General features: G+C 40.5%; 1 protein-coding gene across 2 annotated transcripts in view; it reads left to right on the top strand.

The window, feature by feature from the left end:
• Window positions 1-181: 181 nt before the first annotated feature.
• The window catches only part of SVOP (SV2 related protein), a 40,078-nt gene continuing 18,165 nt past the window's right edge, over window positions 182-22,094 (top strand). The window contains exons 1-6 of one of the 2 annotated variants that reach the window (XM_050924215.1): window positions 182-650; window positions 15,017-15,177; window positions 17,815-17,900; window positions 19,083-19,181; window positions 21,107-21,178; window positions 21,762-21,886. In XM_050924215.1, coding sequence (XP_050780172.1) covers window positions 17,823-17,900; window positions 19,083-19,181; window positions 21,107-21,178; window positions 21,762-21,886 — 374 coding nt within the window. In that variant the 5' untranslated portion in view covers window positions 182-650; window positions 15,017-15,177; window positions 17,815-17,822. Of the gene's footprint in view, window positions 651-7,790; window positions 7,988-15,016; window positions 15,178-17,814; window positions 17,901-19,082; window positions 19,182-21,106; window positions 21,179-21,761; window positions 21,887-22,094 lie in introns of those variants that run through there. The other variant, XM_050924214.1, reaches the window with a different exon arrangement.

The following is a 22,094-nucleotide window of genomic DNA, read 5'->3' as shown; positions in this document are numbered from 1 at the left end:
GGGGTGTTTGGTTGCTACGGCCTGGAGACGGGCCACAGGATGCCTCCCCTCCCCCGCCCCAGCAGCGCTCTGCGGAGCCGGGTCTGTGTGGCCGGGCAGCTCAGTAGTGGAGTCAGCTGCCTTCAGCGTATTGTCCCTGAGCCGGTGGGAGGTTTGCACCTGGTGCGAGAATCCCAGCTGGGTGAGAAGCGCTGGAAAGCACAAGCGCTGGCAGCTCCAGCGCGGGAGGCCAACGAAGAGCCAGTAGTTACTGGGGTTATAATGGACATTTACCATTTTAAAGCTAGTCTCAGCATTTCAGGGCGCCCGAGTCGTGCTCTTTGAATCCTTGGGGTCACTTCTAACAACACTGCAGCAGCAGCTCAAAACCTCATCGCAGCATCGCAAAATGTCGCCAGAAACTGGCTCTGTGGTGCCACAAAGTATCACCAGGAAATGTCACTGTGGTGCCTCAAAACGTTGCCCCGAAATACCTCTGTGGCAGTGTCAATGCCTCTGCATTGCCACCTGCTCTGTGGCCACCTTTCCTCTCATACAGCAGCAAGACCATGGTGGCCCTGGCATGACTCTGTTTGTGTTCCCCAAGCTGATGGGTGGATTTCACTCGGAATAAATTTCAGAGCCAACTGACTTAATTTACAAGTTAAAAGGTGAGTTTTCTAGCTACCATTGCTGGGAAGCTACTCAACTGGAATCTGAAGACAAGCTGGGTTCTGTCTATCTCATGCATCATTGCTAGTAGTAAAGATGTTGCCGTTGGAAATTAGCTGTCCATGTTTAATGGCCTCCAGAATAGAGGCTCCAGCTCATTGTCCTGTAATGTGATTTGGTTCCGAAGAGCTGATGAGGAAAAGTTAAAAGTCAGATCCACTAACCTTCCTCCTATGAGTAGTTCCACTGATTTTAAGATTGAGTGCCGTTAACTTGAACAGAGTTACTCATGTGAGTAAAGTGAACATGATTTGGCTTTTGGTTTTATCAATAATGTAAGTGGATGTGACAAAGTATAGGCCAATTTAATGAGTAAATTTTTTTAACTAAATCTTGAAAAAACGAGTTACTGAAACATTAATAGAATACTTCTGAACAGTTAAAAATCACAGAAGGGCTTTCACTGTTCACAGACTTCAGTGTTTGTCTTGCAAGTCAGGGATGTCACAAATGTCTAGAGCAGGGCAGGAGTTACTTTCCTTAGGCTCTTTTAGGGGTACATGATGTTTATCATCCACTCTAGCGAAGGTAAAATAGAACTCTGGGCTCAAGAAGTCAGCCAGAGAGATTAATAGATTCTAGACTGGAAGGGACCTCGAGAGGTCATCGAGTCCATTCCCCTGCCCTCATGGCAGGACCAAATACTGTCTAGACCATCCCGGATAGACATTTCTCTAACCTACTCTTAAATATCTCCAGAGATGGAGATTCCACAACCTCCCTAGGCAATTTATTCCAATGTTTAACCACCTGACAGTTAGGAACTTTTTCCTAATGTCCAACCTAAACCTCGCCCATTGCTTCTTGTTCTATCCTTAGGAGCTAAGATGAACAAGTTTTCTCCCTCCTCCTTATGACACCTTTTTAGATACCTGAAAACTGCTATCATGTCCCCTCTCAGTCTTCTCTTTTCCAAACTAAACAAACCCAATTCTTTCAGCCTTCCTTCATAGGTCATGTTCTCAAGACCTTTAATCATTCTTGTTGCTCTTCTCTGGGCCCTCTCCAATTTCTCCACATCTTTCTTGAAATGTGGTGCCCAGAACTGGACACAACACTTCATCTATGGCCTGACCAGCGCAGAGTAGAGCGAAAGAATGACTTCTCGTGTCTTGCTCACAACATACCTGTTAATGCATCCCAGAATCACGTTTGCTTTTTTTGCAACAGCATCACACTGTTGACTCATATTTACCTTGTGGTCCACTATAACCCCTAGATCCCTTTCTGCCATACTCCTTCCTAGACAGTCTCTTCCCATTCTGTGTGTGTGAAACTGATTGTTCCTTCCTAAGTGGAGCACTTTGCATTTGTCTATGTTAAACTTCATCCTGTTTACCTCAGACCATTTCTCCAATTTGTCCTGATCATTTTGAATTATGACCGTATCCTCCAAAGCAGTTGCAATCCCTCCCAGTTTGGTATCATCTGCAAACTTAATAAGCGTACTTTCTATGCCAATATCTAGAGAAACTGATACAGAACACTTTTTTTTCAATAAATATTTATTGATGATTTTGAAATCTTCACGTGTATTCAGTTTAGGGTTGCCAGTATTGGTTGGATGTATTCCTGGAGGTTTCATCACATGATATTAATTAAAGATTAATCTTTAATTACTAGAGACTCCAGGACAATCCTGGAGGGTTGGCAACCCTAATTCAGTTAGGCCCAACTCCTTTCTGCTGTGCAAAGCCAGAATAAACAAGCATACCTGGCACAGTGGCTGTAAGAGAGAAGATAGGGGAAGAATCCTCCCAAGCTGTGGAAAGGCAGTGGATGTTCAGGAAATGCTACTGTAGCCTTGAGGCTATTCCTGTCCAATTTATCTCCCCAGGGACTTATACTGTGCTTACCAGCACAGTTTCCAAGTGCCACTGTAGTATCTCCCGCTCCCCAGCTTTGCCAAGGACAACAACTGGTAGCCTGTCATTCCACATCCAAGCCCATAAGTATGGGGATGCTGGAGAGGGTAGAAAACTAGAAATTCCTGCCCCCCTTGCAACTGCACCCTACTGGTTTTATTGAGTCTAAGTCCCTGTGCATCTTTGGAAGAAGGGCTAGGATCAGGCCCATAATAATTTGGGATCTCACTCAGTTTTGTATTAATTTATTTTTAAAATATTTGGTTTACCGTTAGAATCATTCAGTGAAGATGATTCACTTCACTGTTATGAAAGAAGGTAGCTGGATGGCTACCTGTGACTTCTGAGAGCACCTCAAGATGGCAGCTGCCACTCATTATTAGGGGCCTTGGCAGTTAACAGTCCTTTTCGTTGTCAACTAATTACTAAATTGATTCTAAGGGCTTTTGTTAGCCAAATGTCTGGCATATTAGGTGTCTTTCTGGGTGAGCCCCTATTTGCCTGAGATCATTCACTGCATGGCAGAATGACAGAGTAGCAGCTGTTAGAGAGAAAGAGAGCAGCTGGAAGGGTAGGGGGACTAGACAGCAGGGGTTTGATAGAACCAGGGGAGCATTAGAGAGAAGATGGAAATAAATTTAAAAAAAGAAACAAACCTAGGTCTGGCAGCTGTAGGATACATACTGAATGTATCATTCTCATAAATGTCTAATTCCTATAAATGCTTAGTGCAGGAGGAGAGAAACAGTGTAGGGAACCTTATATTGCTATTTTAGACCTTTAATTTATTGCATAAATTGTCTTATCAAAAGGCACCTGGCTTAGTAAAGAAGTAGTGTAGTCACTGTATTGTTAAAAAGAGAAGTTATCTCTGCTACAGAATAACCTTTTTCAAATAGGACATTTACAATGCCATTTGCTACCAAGATCTTAGAAGAAGCTGTAGCTCCATACAGGAGATCTACATTACTCACTTCACCTCTCTACAAAGGAAAAAGGACTGTAAGCTGTCTAAACTCCTACCTGCCACATGGGGCCACAACCGTGGTACCCCTAACCCACCCAGCAATATCGCCAATCTATCCAACTACACACTCGGCCCAGAAGAAAAGTCTGTCCTATCTCGGGGACTCTCTTTCTGCCCTGCCACCCCCACCAACATGATACAGTTCTGCGGCTATCTGGAAGCCTACTTTCACTGTCTTCGACTCAAAGAATACTTTCAGGACAACACTGAACCGCGCACTGAGACACAGGTACCCTCCCACCAACAGCACAAGAAGAACAACTCCACATGGACTCCTCCTGAGAGTCGAAATGACAGTCTGGACCTATACATTGAATGCTTCCGCCGACGTGCACAGGCAGAAATTGTGGAAAAAGCGACATCGCTTGCCTCATAACCTAAGTCGTGCAGAACACAATGCCAATATTTTTATGGCCGACCTGGAACAACACTTCCTCAGCTCTCGTCCACTCATGCCCCTTCTCTATGTACGCTACATTGATGACATCTTCATCATCTGGACCCATGGGAAGGAGACTCTGGAAAAATTCCACCACGATTTCAACAGCTTCCACCACACCATCAACCTCAGCCTGGACCAATCTACATGGGAGGTCCTCTTCCTAGACACAATGGTGCAAATAAGTGATGATCACATTAACACCACCCTATACCGAAAACCTACCAACTGCTGTGCCTACGTTCATGCCTCCAGCTTCCATCCCAGGCACATCACACAATCCATTGTCTACAGCCAAGTACTGAGGTACAACCGCATCTGCTCTAATCCTTCAGAAAGAAACCAACACCTACAAAATCTCCACCAAGCATTCTCAAAACTACAATACCCGCACGAGGAAATAAGGAAACAGATCAACAGAGCCAGACGTGTACCCAGAAGCCTCCTACTGCAAGACAAACCCAAGAAAGAAACCAGCAGGACTCCACTGGCCATCACATACAGTCCCCAGCTAAAATCCCTCCAACGCATCATCAGGGATCTACAACCCATCCTGGACAATGATCCCACACTTTCACAGGCCTTGGGTGGCAGGCCAGTCCTCGCCCACAGACAACCTGCCAACCTGAAACATATTCTCACCAGTAACTGCACACCGCACCATAATAACTCTAGCTCAGGAACCAATCCATGCAACAAACCTCGATGCCAACTCTGCCCACATATCTACACCAGTGACACCATCACAGGGCCTAACCAGATCAGCCACACCATCACCGGTTCATTCACCTGCACCTCCACCAATGTAATATACGCCATCATATGCCAGCAATGCCCCTCTGCTGTGTACATCAGCCAAACTGGACAGTCTCTACGGAAAAGGATAAATGGACACAAATCAGATATTAGGAATGGCAATATACAAAAATCTGTAGAAGAACACTTCTACCTCCCTGGCCACACTATAGCAGACCTTAAGGTGGCCATCCTGCAGCAAAAAAACTTCAGGACCAGACTTCAAAGAGAAACTGCTGAGCTTCAGTTCATCTGCAAATTTGACACCATCAGCTAAGGATTAAACAAAGACTGTGAATGGCTTGCCAACTACAAAACCAGTTTCTCCTCCCTTGGTTTTCACACCTCAACTGCTAGAACAGGGCTTCATCCTCCCTGATTGAACTAACCTCGTTATCTCTAGCTTGCTTGCATATATATACCTGCCCCTGGAAATTTCCACTAAATGCATCTGACGAAGTGGGTATTCACCACGATAGCTCATGCTCCAAAACGTCTGTTAGTCTATAAGGTGCCACAAGATTCTTTGCTGCTTTTATAGCTCTGTACAGTTGCTGTGATCTCATCTTGTCAGAGACAATTTTGTGGATAAATTTCACTCTGGGATTAGGTCAGTCTGGCCTGCTGAGCCCATTCTGGTTAAGGGCTGTAATGACTGCTTTCCCTTGGCAGTTTCAGTTCAATAACTCCCCTCAATGTAGTGGATTTATCTGCAGCATTTTACTCTGTGGAGCATAGCAGCCTTCTTGGATCATTTAATGAATTGAACTGTTTGTCTTAACCTGGATTTTCTGAAGAGAAGACACAAATCTTCTTGAAATTTATGATTAAATTTTGTTGGGTGGTCAAGGTCAATCCTATCTGCTGAAGACTCTTTAACTCTGTATGTTCTGTCTTGAACTATTATCTTTTATTAAAATAAATGTATTGCCTTGAAAAAACATTGAGAATCTTTCTATTCCAGAGTTATGGACCTCTTTCATATCTCTGTGCTTAACCCAGTAACATTGTGCCACCCTTATTCAATCTGAGTAGTAATTTGCTCAGTGAGTAAGGGGACAAAATCTACCTCTGAATGTTTTCAGTATTCAAGTGACATGACAGGGATGTGTGGAAGGTGCTGGCTCCTGGGCTTGCTTTACCTCATGCTGGGGGTGGCATCAGACCCTGGAGTTGCCCAGAATTATGGAGATGGTCTTAAAGTCATCATCACACCTTTTCCACCTAGGCTCTGACTCCTGTGCTGCATCTTGTCAGACATGCAGGTTAGAATCTAGCCCATTGTTTCCCATGGAGAAGAGGGGAAGTCCCAAATTGTTTCAGTGCACAGTGTGCAAATTTGCCAATTCTGGTTATAGTGAAACCTCTGAAGTTATTTTGTAGGAAGAAGTGACTTCACAATAACAGAGTCCTTCTGTGAATTAGGGAGCAACTGTGTCATCCCTAAAGAGGATGGCAAATGTATCACACGGCATGTTCTGCTATATAACTCCTGCCAGCCCTTCTGTACCAGCAATGCACATGTTAAAGTATGTGCATGATTGAAGGGACTGGCTGGCCAAAAAGCAGCAGTGCTAGGGAGAAGCTGCTTCCCATAGGATTCTCCCACCACAGCCACATACAACCTAAGTAGCACATTGCTGCATAGGTTAGTGCTGTTCCTTGCTGTATTGTATAAACTCCCTGTCCATGGCTTTCACCACACTTGAAAGATGAAGTGCTAAACAGGCATGGAAGGGGAGTCAGGAGCAAAATGGCCACTGAGTCAGCCATCTAAGGGGTGGGAGGATGGTCAGTACACAGAAGGCAGGCATTCAACCTGGATGTTCCTACATATGCAGGGTTTGGACTGGGATTCTCCACAGATCCTCAGAGTCAACATTGTTCAGTGATCATGCCTTTGCTTCTTCTGCCTACACAAACCCTGTCAAGGGGAGAAAGCAATACTATTTCTTCACTGTCCTCCTAGCACTTTTTTCCTGTAATTTTCTCTGTTGGGTCTTTCTGTGGAAAGGAATAATTGATATATACAGTCACACACAGCTAAATTACCCTTTCCATCTATAGGAAAATCCTGTAGAAGGAGAATATCAACAGGAAAAAGTGTGCTAGGTTGATGGTGCGTTGTCTCAGATAATGAAGTTACATATTTTGCACAAGTTCACTCAAGTACAGGTGCACACATGTGTAAACACTGTAAGATCTCTACAATTGATCATCTTTACTAGGCAATCTCTTGCCTTAAGAGACTGCTCCAACATATCTCCAAACTAAGGGCTTGAGCCTGCAAGCTTCATTCATGTGAACAGCATGCAGTGAGTTCACACACATAAATGTTTGCAGGTTCAAGGCCTTAGGGTGGAATTTTCAAAAGTGCCTAAGTGAGTTTGGCACCTAACTCCCATTGATTTTCAATGAGGGTCAAGCACCCAACTCCCAGGGTCACACAAAATAGGTTTTACTCTAATCTATCTAGCCTCATAATTATGTGTGTAGATGTTGTCTGTCATTTATCTAAATTAATTTCATTTTCTGAGAAACCACCATTAAAGCAAGCAGCTCTACAGCTCAGCCAGTAAATAGCTAGTCATTTTAAGGACCCTCTGCTGCCCCTTTTGTGAGTAGATTCACCCCAGATAACTTTGAACCTCCTTCTATTTGTGAGTCCTCATTGGAATGATAACTGCATTTTCCTATAGTGTTTAATATTCCCTGAGAGGACATCTTCCTAATAAGCAGATGTTTTTGTGTTAAATATTGACCACAGGGATTGCAACTGTATAGGAGAAGAATCCGATAAAATACTAGAGCAAAAATACAGCAGCCACCCTGCTAAAATAATAGTAAGGAACCTGCAAGTTTCTGTGGCCAGAGCAATCTCCTACCCTGGACCTCCATCAGCAGCTTTTTCTCTCTCTCTTCCCCAGGTCTTCTCTTCCCCCTCCCTTCCTCCGCTCCCTCTTGGCTGCCGCTTTGTTTCGGTGGCTGCTGGTGCAGCTACTGCTGCTGTAGCGGAGGGAGCTGTCCAGCAGCCAGCGCTCCTGAAATCCCAGCATCTCTCCATTAACCACAATGTAAGAGCAATGAAAACAGCTCTACCAAACCCAGCCTGGCAATGGAGGATGATTTATTCCAGCTAAGACAGCTGCCGTAAGTAGCAGGGGGAGACAGAGACACACCGGGATTTTTTTTTTAACAAACTGCAGGGTGCGGATCCTAGTGATTTTTTGAATTGAAATTATTCCTGGGAAATGGCTCAGGCCACAGGAAGCAGGCCATTTTCCTAGTCTGTTTGCCCAGGTTCAGCATCCTTGACTCCCTGGAGCTGCTGTAGGAAGCTGTTTGCTTTATTAACTCAGCCTATTTTTATTTTTACTTGAACTTCGGGTGGGTGGGTGTGCATGTGGGAGGTGGTTGTATAATCTCGGAGGGTGCAAAGCATTCCAGTGAGAGGAAACATTAGCAATGCATTTGCAATGTGGATTGCATCTGTAAATAACATCGTGCCAAGGTAGGCATCTTTCCTAGCCTTCTCCATGCAGCCAACTGTTTGCAGATCACAACATTTCTTCAAAGGGTATGTTTGCAGCGAGGGCCACTGGTGTTTGTAAACTGTGTGGTTTGAAGAAGCAGACATTGCTGCACAAGGAATGTTTGTGCATGACAAACTCCTTGCTGTTTGTACCTAAATGCTAGATCTTTGAAAAGAGCTGGTAACCCAATTGCAGGCTTTGTCATTTTGAAATGCTTTCCCTTCTTCTGAATGTGAGAGGTGTCCTTTAATAATTACATTTTCTCCCTGCTTTGTTGTGTTACTGCTTAAAACACATCCATATTTATAAAACATTGACTCAGGAAGGCAGAGAATAAAAGATTGAACTGAATTAAAAATATTATTGAGATGAAGTAAATTAAATAATTTAATTAAATATTTAATCAGTTAGGCATATACAATGACATGAACTTCAGGCTGTGTTGAAAACCATTTGTTATGGTGCATTCTGCTTTTCATTACAGAAAAAAGATGCATGTTTTCATTAGGCCATCTTTTTTCTATTCTGTTATTTTAATGGACTTAATAATTATCTACAGTGCCTTACAGTGTAGGAATAATTGGATTTATTCAGTATTGTGGGGTCTTGCACAAAAATGCAGCTCTATAAGGTGCTTCAGTAGTGAAGAATTTTTGAAGTGTGCATCAGTAAACTCATCATTGTGTTTTTCTTCTGTTTCAATTAGTTTCACAGGTTCTTTGTTCAAAAGCTGTGTTTTATTCCTTACAGTGAGGTTTGGGGCCAGGTTCTTCAGTCTTTACTCAGGCAAAACTCCCATTGAAGTCAATGGGATTTGTAGATCATTTACAATATGTTTGTACAGCATCTAGCACCATGATGCCCCAAACTGGTCACTCTTTAGGTACTACCTCAATATACTTGTTAAATAATAATAAATAATTATTAATATGTGCGGTTCAAGATCAGGCCCTTTATTAAGAGACAGGTATTTGTTAGCATATATTTTTGTATGCAACCTTAAATAATACACTGTAAAATAGTGATATATGTTATATGAACAATTTTCATTTATAATCCCAAAGAGAAGTTGGATATGACAGGCCAGATCCAAAGCCCACTGAAATCAATAGAAGTATGTCCATTGACTTCAGGGGATTGGGGTCATGCCCTGGGAGTGCTGAAATTCTAGCATGTGGATTTACTATAGAAATAATGGTCCTGCTAAAAATAGCAAAAATACGACAGAAAACAAGTCAATTCAGTTCCCGCATAATTAAGTCTGATGCTCATAAAGCTTTTGTACATAAAATATGAATGAACATTCATATTAATTGCCTTTTGATAATAAAAATCTTACTGAAGTACAACTTTCAGTGTGTGTTTGCGAGCATACATGCTTTGTAGATCATATGCTGACTACATATGCATTCTGTTGACAAGCTGACATTGTTATAATGACAATTCTGAAGAGAATGTAAGGAAGTTGTAAATTATTTCATTCATCTTTTAGGGCCAGCAAAGGGAAATTCAAAGCAATTCTGGTTTTACTGAGGTCAAAATCTATTTGGGAGAATTTAGAATTAAATTTGCAAATGGAGTTGAGCATAAACCTGAACTGAGAACCTTTTTTATTTCTACTGACTCGTATACATATCCCACATCAATAATAGAGCATCGGCTAGCTCCTAGTTCCACTGAAGTCAATGGGGGTTTTGCCATTAACTTCAACAGGACCAGGATTTGGTCTTATATAATTATATTTCAAATTTATAAATGCATGTATTTTAAAACAAAAATGGATGAACATCAGTTCTTCCTTTGCTTACCTGCTAAGACCTGAATCACTGAGACCAGATGCTCTGTTTCTCCTGTTGCAGCTGTTAGCATTACTAAAGAAGTGTAAAGAATGCAAGGAATTAAAGCAAGGGATGCATTATCTATGCAGTGGATCAAATCCTAGGATACCCTGAGTACCCAAAGAAGACCCCAAAATGTCTTTAAATGTTTTGCAAGTCAGTTGACCAAGGGAGCAATAGCAGTGATATTCCCACACAGGTGGATGCTGGACCTTTCGACCACCCATATGCAGCAAAGATTTTAGTGATGAATGACTACAGGTGTACTGGGAGGAATAATGCATGTGCCAGAATGGGTCAGCAATATGGTATTGTCTATGTACTGCATGATTCCACTAAACCATAGCCCTGTGCTATAGGGAAACAGCTGGCCATGTTCAACACTCCTCTCCATGGCCTGTATAAGTGGCTGTGGCCCACTTGCACAGACAGTCTGGTGGGATGGGATTGAGGCTCAGTCCCTGACATTTTTTTCATGGATCAAAGTCCTTTTAGATGAGCTTTGCTGCTTTGCCAGCACCTTGCCCTATTTTAGGTATACTGGTGTCATCAGCTCTTTCAGGAGAAATACGGAACTCAGGTCTTGCCAAGTATAAAGTCTTTCATTTCACCTTTTAAAACTGTCATATGTGCATGTCTGACTTCAGCAGCTGCAGCATGCAAGGATACTTGGTAGATATTTGATGTTGTTGTTCCTTAAAGAAAAGGAAAAAGAAATTAAATGAGATAAAGACCATCACAGCTAATCTTTTTTCTAGGCTGAAAATATTAAGTTACTGAAGACCAGAAGAGACACAATCAAGGCTAAGATAATTTCTCAAAAAAAAAAACCCTCCCCAAAAAGACAAAAAACCGACATTGCACTGAAATGCAAGAGAGTGTGAGTGGCTAAGCTGTATAGGTTACACAGGTGTTACAAAGGGTGGGGATAGAGTGAAAAGGGGTTTGAGGACTCTGTGACAGTTGTGCATTTTGAATAGAACTATTACAAAATATTTAGCCTTTAGCTGTATCCTGATTGTTTGGCACACACATGAAGGTAAAAAGATAGAAGATGGATAGCCCTTGGCTCTAAGCCATAGAGAGGCCTGGGATACAATTGTGACTACAGAGAGTGCCATTATGAAAACGAATATGGAAATACTTGTGAGCAGTGTTCTGACATATATTGCAAATCCCAGTGTGATGGACTTTTACATAGGTAGACACCACAGTTTTAACTTTCTATTCTCAGTTATTTTTGGCGCCACCTTGTATATAGGAGGAAAGGTAGGATAACCTTCCACTTCCATGGTCCCATACAGTGTGCATCCAAAGAGTAGGAGAGAGAATTTTGATTCCTTAATAAGTATTTGGTTGTCCAGCAGGCCAATGAAAGAAAAAAATCCACAAATCTGAGACCAGGGCCATAAAACAATATATATTGCTAACTGCTCCCTCTCATCAGGGACCATATCTCTTGAAAATACTTGAGCTTGATTCTGCAAGTTCTTTAAGAGTGCACAGCAGAATGTGCAAGGTTTTTGAACTAAGTGCTGACTGCTCCTTCAGCCTTTCTCCTACTGCTAGGCAAGAGTAATTTGGTAGTTGGGCAGCAGCACTCTCATTAACGCAGGATTGGGTTTCCCTCTGCTCCCTACTCATCACTTGATACCTTGTGCTTATTCTGCAGTTGTGCTGTGCAGTGCCAAACACTTAATGACTAGGGTTGGAAAGTGATTATTGCACGTTAGATAATAACCTTGTACACTGAAATCAGAAATAAGTGCTGTGGCACTTTGTTTTCTTTAAAAAGACCCAACTAAAATCTATTCCCCAGGATAAGTCCAAAATAATTTCCAAGAGTGCAAAAAAAGTCTTTCTGATTTCCAGTGGCTTTTGCCTACATGATTATGTAAATAAGGAACTTTACTAACCTTTCCTTCCGTTTTTTGTAAACAGTGTGTAAATCACAAGTCTATAAATCCGGAGATAGCACATTTATTCTTCATTTGTTTTACTACAATTACATGTATCTCCATTTTGTTGTGTGTTATGAATATTTATAGTCCTGAGCAAGTCTGCTTTCTGAAAGCAGCTTTATCCCAATGGGATCTATTTCTAAAATAATTGTACATGAATAAAAATGCCAAAATCTTGACTGCTTTTCTTTGGGGAAAACCTGAAGAGGCTAAAGTTCAAAATGGCAATCAATTATAATAGTTTCTCACTGCTATATTTCTCAGTTGTGAATTTATCTTTTCTGGGGCAGTCTATAAGAATCATCTAAAACTATGGATCAATTTTTTCTATGCATATAATAACAGCAAAAGAAGCTGCCATATATTTACAATGTCAAACTTTCTAGAAATAAAGTATTTGATTGTATGCAAAAAAAGTAAAATACTGCTTGATATCTGTTAACATGCAGAGACTTTCACTGGTTCTTTGCTCTGCTGACTAGTCTCACAAATGGGGTTACTTTTTAGGGAGCGAGGGTGAAAGGAAGCAGAGGGCCAACTGCATGAAAAACTTTCTGGATCTGTTTCTTTGCTGGTTGTTGGTGTGATCAAAATGCCCGTAAACCTTTATGGCAGTGTTGTAGCAGCCTGTACAAGCAGTCTTAATCCCTAGAACTCTCTTAAGCGCTGGGTTGCAATCTTGTTCTGCTGCTGCATCAAGTAGAAGAGGCTACTAGGCTCTCTTCCCCCCACAAGTAATACCTGCACAACACAGGGAAGATTTTGTCCCATCAACTCAGCGCAGGGCCAAATACTCAAGTCCTTACTTGGGTTTTACTCATTCCTTACTCAGGCAAGTCCCTGGAAGTATGCCAAAATAAGGAGTGAATATAGACAGAGTGAAAACCGAGTAAGGACATCTGGATTTGGTAAGTAATGTTTGATGTTTTCATTGATTATAACCATACTATCCACATAAGTTAAGATTAACAAAATGACTGGCCAACAACAGTGTGTCCTGAATCCTCTGAGGTGCTGAGATCTCGTACACTCCAAAGGGAGTTGAAGATTCCACACACCTTGAAGGAGGTAACCAGTCACAAGATTGGACCTCCATTCCATATATGTGGTCTAACTTAATAAAATCACAAGTGTATTAAAGTAGTTTGCTCCCTGTCACAATATCAGAAGATGGATCTACAGAGTAACCAAATGAATAAGTGTTTTGCTTTACATATAGTTGTTCACATTTACAGCACAGAATTGATAGTTATTTTCTGTTAGGGATTTTCTTTCTGGCTACCTGTCTGTCTACATGTGTACAGGCACATCGATTAAATAAAGTTGTGTCATCTAGTTTCACATGCATTGTTCTTGTTGTAGAAATGGACTGCATTTAATTTTCTGTATTGTTTTCAGAAGATTGATTTGTGTCCCAGGGGACAAGAAGAAATCTTGAAATTTGGCAGGTAGCTAAACATTACATAATGAAGCAGGATTCATAAAATAATTCAATATTAGAAAACAACTGGCTAATCTGGACTAAATTGTCTACTTGCTTTTTTCTAGATCATCACTGTGATAGATCTGTGACTACAAATCTGATTGCTTTTACATGCTACTATTTTAAACTGAGCTTGTGTCTTTAGCATTATGAAATTGGTTAAATATTTTTATTCAAATAAATAATTTGAATTAAAGTAGTTGTGTTATTTGTGTGTTTCTGGAATCTCAATATAGTAGGGTGAAGTGATGAATTATAATTTTTAAAAAATGAACCGAGGGATGCTAAATGGCTAGCAAGATTGGTAATGTGACAGCCTTTTATATTTGGTCACTACCTCACGTTCATCCCAAGTCAGTTGTGAAAGTGAATGGATACTGTTACTCTCTGATGGCTGTAAGGTACTGTGTATGAAATAACTTAGTGATTCTCATTTCAGTTCCCAGTAGTCAACTGTCTGTATTTGCCACCATAATCAGTTCTCGGTGGGTCCTGCCTTGCTGGCAATCTCAGCAACAAGACTGAGGATTGAATGAGTCCTGAAAATTGAACTTCCTTCTCCCTTTCAGAAGGTGGTCCTTCCAGTTCAGAGTTGAGATAAATTTGTAGGAGACTGTGGGGAAACTTTCCCTTATGCGATGCATGTTACACCTACTCTGTGAACAGACAACTTCAATCTCCAGTGCTGTCAAACTGGCACTTTTTTGCCTGCACTAAGTTCATACACTCGTTTTTGTTTTGTCAAAAAGTGACTTTATGCAATGTTAACTGTATATGCAGCAGCCCTATACTTTGAGTCAATTGGCATTAAGAAAACTTTTACTTTGCTGTCTATAAGATTAAAACTTATAAATGGTTAATACAAACATTAAATTCAAGGCATCACTAATAGTCTTTAAAGCCTTGAGTGATATGCGACCTGGATATCTGATAGTTCACCTCTTGTTTTAAGATCGGCTGGGAAACATCCACTTTCAGAACCTAAATATGAATGCTTAACATTTCAATGGCCAACTATGTGATTTCAATTAGGTGGTTAGATATCCAAATGCTCATCCATTGTATTTGCCAAAAGTAGGGCGACAACAGGAGGGTAGTTTTAAAATTAAAGTCTTCTGTGTTTAGTGGCTGGGCTCACACCTCAAAGCATGATACAAGACACATTTGTTATGCTTAGTATTTGATTAATTGATTTTGGTTTGTGTTTTAATCTCAAAGGGTCCTGCTACCACAGCAACAGGCACTATAGAAGTTAGTAGAATAATAGTTAATAATAAAACATAACTAAATGAAGCTTCAGCAAATCATATTACTATCAGAGAAAAGACCTACAGGAACATTTACTCTCATTTCTATATTCTTAGGGTGGTCAAGTTTCGCCGCACAGGGGAAAGTTCCAGGTCAGACGAAGATGCCATTTCAGGAGAGCATGAAATTCAGATTGAAGGTGTTCAGACAGAGCTAGAGGCTATAGAGCTAGAGGATGGAGCTGCAGTGCCAAAGGAATTTGCCAATCCAACTGATGGTAAGCAGGACTCTTGTTCTCCTCTTAGAAAAGAGATGTGGCTTCTACATTTCATTCAGACTGCAGCCAAGCCTGAGCCTTCTGTGTTTAGAGAAGTAGAAAACTTGCAGGTCAAAGTGATAAATAACAATATGGATTAATTATGATACAGCTGATAGGTCACCAATTAACTAAACTGTCTTCTGAGGGGGTTGGATTGTTTGCTTGTTTTGATGTTATCAGAACTGGAGCCAAAGCAAATCTCAGATCAAAACACACTTGAATTTAGGGGATGGTCAAAGTATGAACCCAGAGCTGGATCCAAATTTTCCAAATCCTTTCTGTCTTCACAGCTTGCCAAACCAAAACTTTGGATCCAAACATTCCAAAATTATGCACTGTTCAAGATCTGGATCTGAATTTGGGATCTTAAACCCATATCTAGATATTGTAGGTTATATGGCAATACAACTGACATACTGATAAGCTCAGATGAGTCAAAAGGTCAAATAAAAGCATATTTAGGATCTATTGCTTGATCCTGATCAGTGGGTTTGGACTGAGCCCTCACAGTGTTGTTTCAGGAGGATGGAGGATAGTTAACTTGGTATATTAATTTTGTAGTATATGTTCAATTACGTAATGGCTTAAAGCTGATGGCATCTGGCAGTTGTTTGGTAGCCTGCATGACATGAGTTGATGCATATAGTTGAGTACTTAGTGGAATTGCTCCTTAGCCTCTTTGTTCGGGGCATTTCAGCACTGAATACTAAATGTGCACTTTTTTCTTTAGGTATTTGATTATTACCTTTGGATAACACAATATAAATGTGACTAATTTAATTCAAAATGTTCTGTTGACCAAGTAGTAACAATCACAGTGTAGCTGGATATTTTTTGCTCATTCACTTCTGTTCAGTATTTTTCCTTGCTCTTTCCCCACACATCTCTCTCCATATCCATAATGGGAAGAACATATCGCCAGTCAGGAATTCCATGGCCTCAGGAGGGGAAAGACTGAAGAATTACCTGTTTGCTACCGAAAAAGCACTTTTACTGCCGTTGTAGCCCTCCATCCTCCTTGGAACTGGGTCTTGGGTCACCACATCTTTCCTCTGTTTGAGAGGGCTGGATAACTTCCCTTTATAACTGATCACTGCTGCTCCGAGTCCTAAATCATGTTGCAGGGCTCACTAGAGCAGTAACACATAGCCTGAGGATGAAGCCTCTGCAGTGTTGCTGACTCCCACTGGCCCGGAGGGAGAAACTGAGCTAAGCATTCCACTTTTTATCTGCTGGGACAATTACCAGCCAAGAGGGCTTATTTCCTTAAGAGGTTCATGTAATTTGAATGCAATATACCACTTGGCAAGAGCTGTAGACTGATTGCATAGTATGGACTGTGTGTCTTTTCCCTTTTCTGTTTCTTCTCATTCAGTTATGGTGGGATGGAATTATAATGTGATATGCCCTCCCTCTTTAGAGTACTTTATTTGGGGTTATCTGGCTCCCTGTGCATTTTCTCTGTTGCACAGTTGTGCCTTGCTATTTATTTATTTTACTCGAACATTCCCAAAATAATATTCAAACCTGGGTGAATCTCTCCATAGAGCTCAGCATACTGGGGAAGGTCTGGGACATGCATTAATATAGAGAGAATTTCTGCTAGTGATCAGCCCTAAAGGGAAGTTCAAAAGCATTGAAGAGACATACAACATACTGCTATGCCCTGTCTCTCAAACACATGGATGTGAAACCTCATACTGACTTTCTGAAAAATCTCAGCACTGGCTTGTTTGGGACCTGACTTCCCCGCAGTGTATTACAAGACTAGCTGAAGTTTTACTTTTTCTTTAATGAGGGCATTTTAATGGAGAAGTTGACTTTATATTTACTGATAGTTGGTATTGGTAAAACTTTGAGACTTAAACTGATTTCAACCACTACAAAAATAAAAATGCATTTATATTGACATCTTTTTATTCTAAATTTTAGACAGATGTGGTTTGTAATGTCCAAGATAATAAACTGGAGATGTTTGATAGTCTTCAGATGAGACATAAAACTGTGGTCCAATACATGACCATTTGCAAGATTCAAAACCCTAGGGACATTTTTAGAAACAGTATCAGTGATTTTCCACATGTCCTGGCCAAATTCTCAACTCAAACCATTACATTCTGCCTTCCTAGATTCCCTCTGTAATTTTAATTGGATAAAATATCCTTCACTTCCTATCCTCTTAGATAGTGTTGCTATGTGCTGTTAAATAACTAATGTGCTTCACTCCAAAAAGTGCTGCATTTCAGTGGTGGGTGAAATGTCCCCCTTAAACTTAGCGTCAGATCTTCAGCTGGTACAAATCAGTGGCGCTCCTCCAAAGTCAATGGGACTACACTGATTTATATAGAAGTGCTGTATAAATGTAAGACATTATATTAATATTTAGAATTATTGTATTTGGGAAAATCCTTGAAGAAAATGGAAGTTGGCCTGAGTAAGAATTGAATAAAAACTAAATAAAGCCCTAAGGATTTAGCCTGTATTAAATTACTATTATTAAGTAGATGTATTATTAGAAAGCTCTATCTTAGAGTATGGCTCTTATTGGAGAGAAAGGAATGCAGTGCTGAACCAGAATTGTTGATTCTTTTCTAGATACTTTTATGGTGGAAGATGCGGTGGAAGCCATTGGGTTTGGGAAATTCCAGTGGAAGCTCTCTGTTCTTACTGGATTAGCATGGGTAAGTAATTGTTGCCAAGGGCAATGGCATATCAGCCCTCAAGGAATCCATGTAATACACTAATATCCACTGGCTGTATTCATGTTTGGGACAAACAAACAAAAATGTAATGAACAAAGACTAGAAATGTTAACAACTGAAATGTTAACAACTTCCAGAATCAGACCTAGCATGTGATGAGAAAGCTGGTTAGGCTTTTTATGTATATCTTATAAGACAGGGCTGGAAGGAACCATTTGGATCCTATACTCCAAAACTTTGCTTCAGGTAGGAAGGGTCCCAAATTACACCTGCAGTAAATTGATCTCACTTTTCTTTAAAGGCAAGCTAGAGGTTTTATTATATTTATCACATTAGGCAAAGTGTTCTATATTCTCTGTGAATTCATCATCAACATGGTTTTCCTGATAGCTGAATATATTCCTGTTGCACATCAGCCCAGTGCTTCTAGGGGTTGGTATCCAGGGCTAATGATTCTGTTTTCTTTTCTTTAATTGTCAATTTTTTACTTATAAAGAGTTATAATGCCCCTCTCCTCTAATATTTTTAGGCTAAACATGTCTAGATCATTCATTTTCTAGTTATTGTCTATATATAGGATTACAGTCTGCCCTGATTTATTACCCAGTGGCTAAATGAGGTAAATTTTGGCCCATAGATGTTTTCTCAAAGTATTTGAGGTGATGTATATGAGGGTATAAGTTACATGGTAATAAGTCGGTCTAACTCAGTCTGCTTTTAAGGGAGTCTAAAGCTAACACAACTCTTGCTAAGTAACCAGAAAAAGGAGTTTAAACAATTTAGACTCCCTGAGACTCACACCACCTTATGCACCACTTCTGAATTTGGCTCTTTGAATCCTACCTACTAAAAATTCTGATATCTTGTAGGCTTAACTACTTTAACATAGCAGACCATCCCAAGTCTATGGGGGCAAAGAGAAATAAATTTTGTAGTGCTCATATCCCAATGCAAAGTTAATGCTCAAAAAATATATTGCTTATTTCACTGCACTGTGCAAATCTGCAATACAATATCTGTCTTTCAAACTGTACTGCCAGGTTTTACCTCCGCAGCAGGAATGGCTTCAGCAGGGAGGGTTTAACTTAAAAGAGGAATATAATCGGCTGTGATAATGATAATATTCAGGCAGTCATTATTGTTTCTTTATTGCCCTTCTAGATGGCAGATGCAATGGAAATGATGATTCTAAGTATCCTAGCTCCTCAGCTTCATTGTGAGTGGCGATTACCAAGCTGGCAGGTTGCATTGCTTACATCGGTAGGAAAAATAGCTGACAGCTCCTGTATTCTGTAAGGTTTTTCTACTCATTGCTGTTGAGACATTATAGTTTATATCACAATGATAAAATCTGTTCATGGCCTTTGCAGAGTGGAGGAGACTAGACTAGTATAGATCTCTCTGACTTTGGCTCACTGGTGTTGTAGGAGCCTTTCTTTAAGAGACAGAATTTGAAAATATGAAACTCAGCCAGAACTGCAGATTTTGCCTTGTGTGGGTTTCCCATTAAATGTAATTTCCAGCTAAACTTATAAATTGACCCAGGCTCACCCCAGAAAACTTCAGGCACCCCCCCACACACGCACACACACACCTTGGCTCACAGAAAAGATCTGTAAATTTTGGTAATCTTTTCAGAGAACCTTCTTTCTGACCCTGTTGGGAAAACCCAAGTTCCTTTGTACATGGAAGGAGTAGGAGCCCTGGGGTAGAGTGGGATTTTTCTGTTTGAACTGGGCTTTCTAATAATCCCTGAAAGTAGGAGACCTCAGAGAATGGTGCAACAGTGCTGGAAATGCAGATGGGCTTTAGAGATGAGAAAACCAGAGTATAGAACATGGATGGGTGTGATACCTTCTACTTACAATTGTTGCTTCTTTGTGTCCTACAGCTTAATTCTCAAATTCCCATAACATTTTTCACTCCCATGGCCTTTTATAGCATTTTTGAACTATACTGATATTGCACAAATTTATAAATATGCTAAATACATTTAAACCAAATAGCCAGTGTAAACATCATGCCTTTCACCAAACTGAACTCAAACCAGACCATCTACAGGAGGACTTTAGCCAGTGTTTCAGCATAGCACAGTTTTGATCTCAGTGTGTAAAAGGTCTAAAGGATGGAGTATCATAAAATGTGACATGAAAGCTGGTAAATGTGTAACTTTTAGAAGTAGACCCTTTCTTGCACCACATATTGCTTGAGGTTGCAGTTCTTTCTTAGATAAAACTCCCATTGACTTCAATGGGATTTTTGGCCATGTAAAGACTGCAAGATCTCATCCATGGGTGAAACCTGGCAGTTTTTTTCATTAACTTCAATGGGACAGGATTTTTTTTTTCCTGTAGTATCACTATCATTAAAGGTACAGTTTTTCTTTAACATTATAATCTTTTTTATTGACTTCTCTGAAGTTGTAAAATCTAATTATGTCTCCATTCAAGGACGGTTACATAACCTGAATGACCAAACCTCACACAAATTGCTGGTGAAACTGTCAGAGGCTAGAGAGGAGCTGTGTGAGACATACCTAGTATCACCAGGCATCTGGAGGAGCTCAAAGCTGCAAGGTGTTGAGCACTCTAGCCTGATCCTGTAAAAAGCTTAAGCCAATGTTTACTTTCAAACATGAGTAGCCCCACTGAAGTCAATAGGACTTCTCGTGCACATATGTTTTGATGCTTTACAGGATCTGAGCCAGAATGCTTAGCATCTTGCAGAATCGAGCCTCAGATGAGTAGGATACCAGCATGCACATTGTAATGTCAGTCGCAGATTATCAGGGCCTAAATGACCTTTCATTTATTAGCAACTTTCACTAACTAGTCACTGTCTCATAATTGATTATCACTCCATTTATCAAAAATATATATGTGGGGTTTTCAAAAATACTCAGCATCAGTCTAACTGGTCCCATTTGAAATCAATAGTAAAACTTCCATTGTCATCAGTGGGCGTGGAGTTAGTCCATGGTTGAGTAGTTTTGAAAACCCTATTTTGTATATGTAAATCTCCTTTAAAAGAAACTGGACCCACAGCACCTTAACATAATACAGTAGTGACAATGAATGTTTGAATTTTCTGGTTTGATGATAAAGTTGTGCAGCATTCTCTTCTGAGCTCTTCTCTGAAAATTTATACGTGCTGTTAACAGGAAGACTATTTCTGATTTTCCGCAGGTGGTGTTTGTGGGAATGATGTGCAGCTCTACGCTCTGGGGAAACATTTCAGACCAATATGGCAGAAAAACTGTAAGCTTCCAACTTTTACTGGAATAGGTTCCATTATAACACTGTTACAGTGCATTCCACTTCAGTGCATAACATTGCTGAATTGCATAATCCACATACTTGCACAAGAATTAAGCAGTCCCAGGCTAGCCCAGTTTCTGCTCCCAGTGAAGGCAACAGGGTTGTAACAGTAAATAAGAGGTGAGAAAACTAAAGAGTAAAGTAAATAGCTGTCTGACTGTGTTATAAAATGAAGCATGTTTTATTTAAAGAGCGTCTTTATGAAATTCTGGGCTCAGGTTTAGCAATGTATTAAAGCACATGGTAATTGTCCATGTTGCACACACAGTATACTTATTTGCTTGTGCAGACTACAGGGATTTTTGCCTAATAAGGGCCACAGGCACACAACATTTGCACATACAGTTCTGAAGTCTCCTTTAACTATTTTGAGCCTAGCTTTATGAAACCCTTGGCTCCCAGCTTCACAAAACTGTTCTTCTAGAGTACTTTCTATGCTTCCTGATTTAGGAGATCTGGGCATTAGTCTATAATTTTCTGATTTGTGTTATAGCATCATCCTTTTTCTGTTGTTTAAATGCAGGGGCTAAAGATCAGTGTGTTCTGGACCCTGTACTATGGGATCCTCAGTGGTTTTGCACCAGTATACAGTTGGATCCTTGTGCTCAGGGGACTGGTGGGCTTTGGGATTGGAGGGGTACCTCAGTCGTAAGTAAATATTCACGTTTCGAAATATTCTCTTTTCCATTTTTCTTAACACTGAAATCAGTGCTCCTGTGGAATTGTGTATGTCACTCTGTGTAGGGTCCTTCTGAACCTAAGTTCCTCTAAAGATGTTAGCACAGATGTATTAAACTCTAGGAAGGCTTTTGAAATGCCCAGTATTTCTGATCAGAGGCATTACATACTTATAAAT

Source organism: Gopherus flavomarginatus, chromosome 15, assembly GCF_025201925.1.
Source record: "Gopherus flavomarginatus isolate rGopFla2 chromosome 15, rGopFla2.mat.asm, whole genome shotgun sequence".
Lineage (NCBI taxonomy): Eukaryota > Metazoa > Chordata > Testudines > Testudinidae > Gopherus > Gopherus flavomarginatus.
The sequence above is the reverse complement of the archived record's forward strand: the minus strand, read 5'-3'. Positions and strand labels throughout refer to the sequence as shown.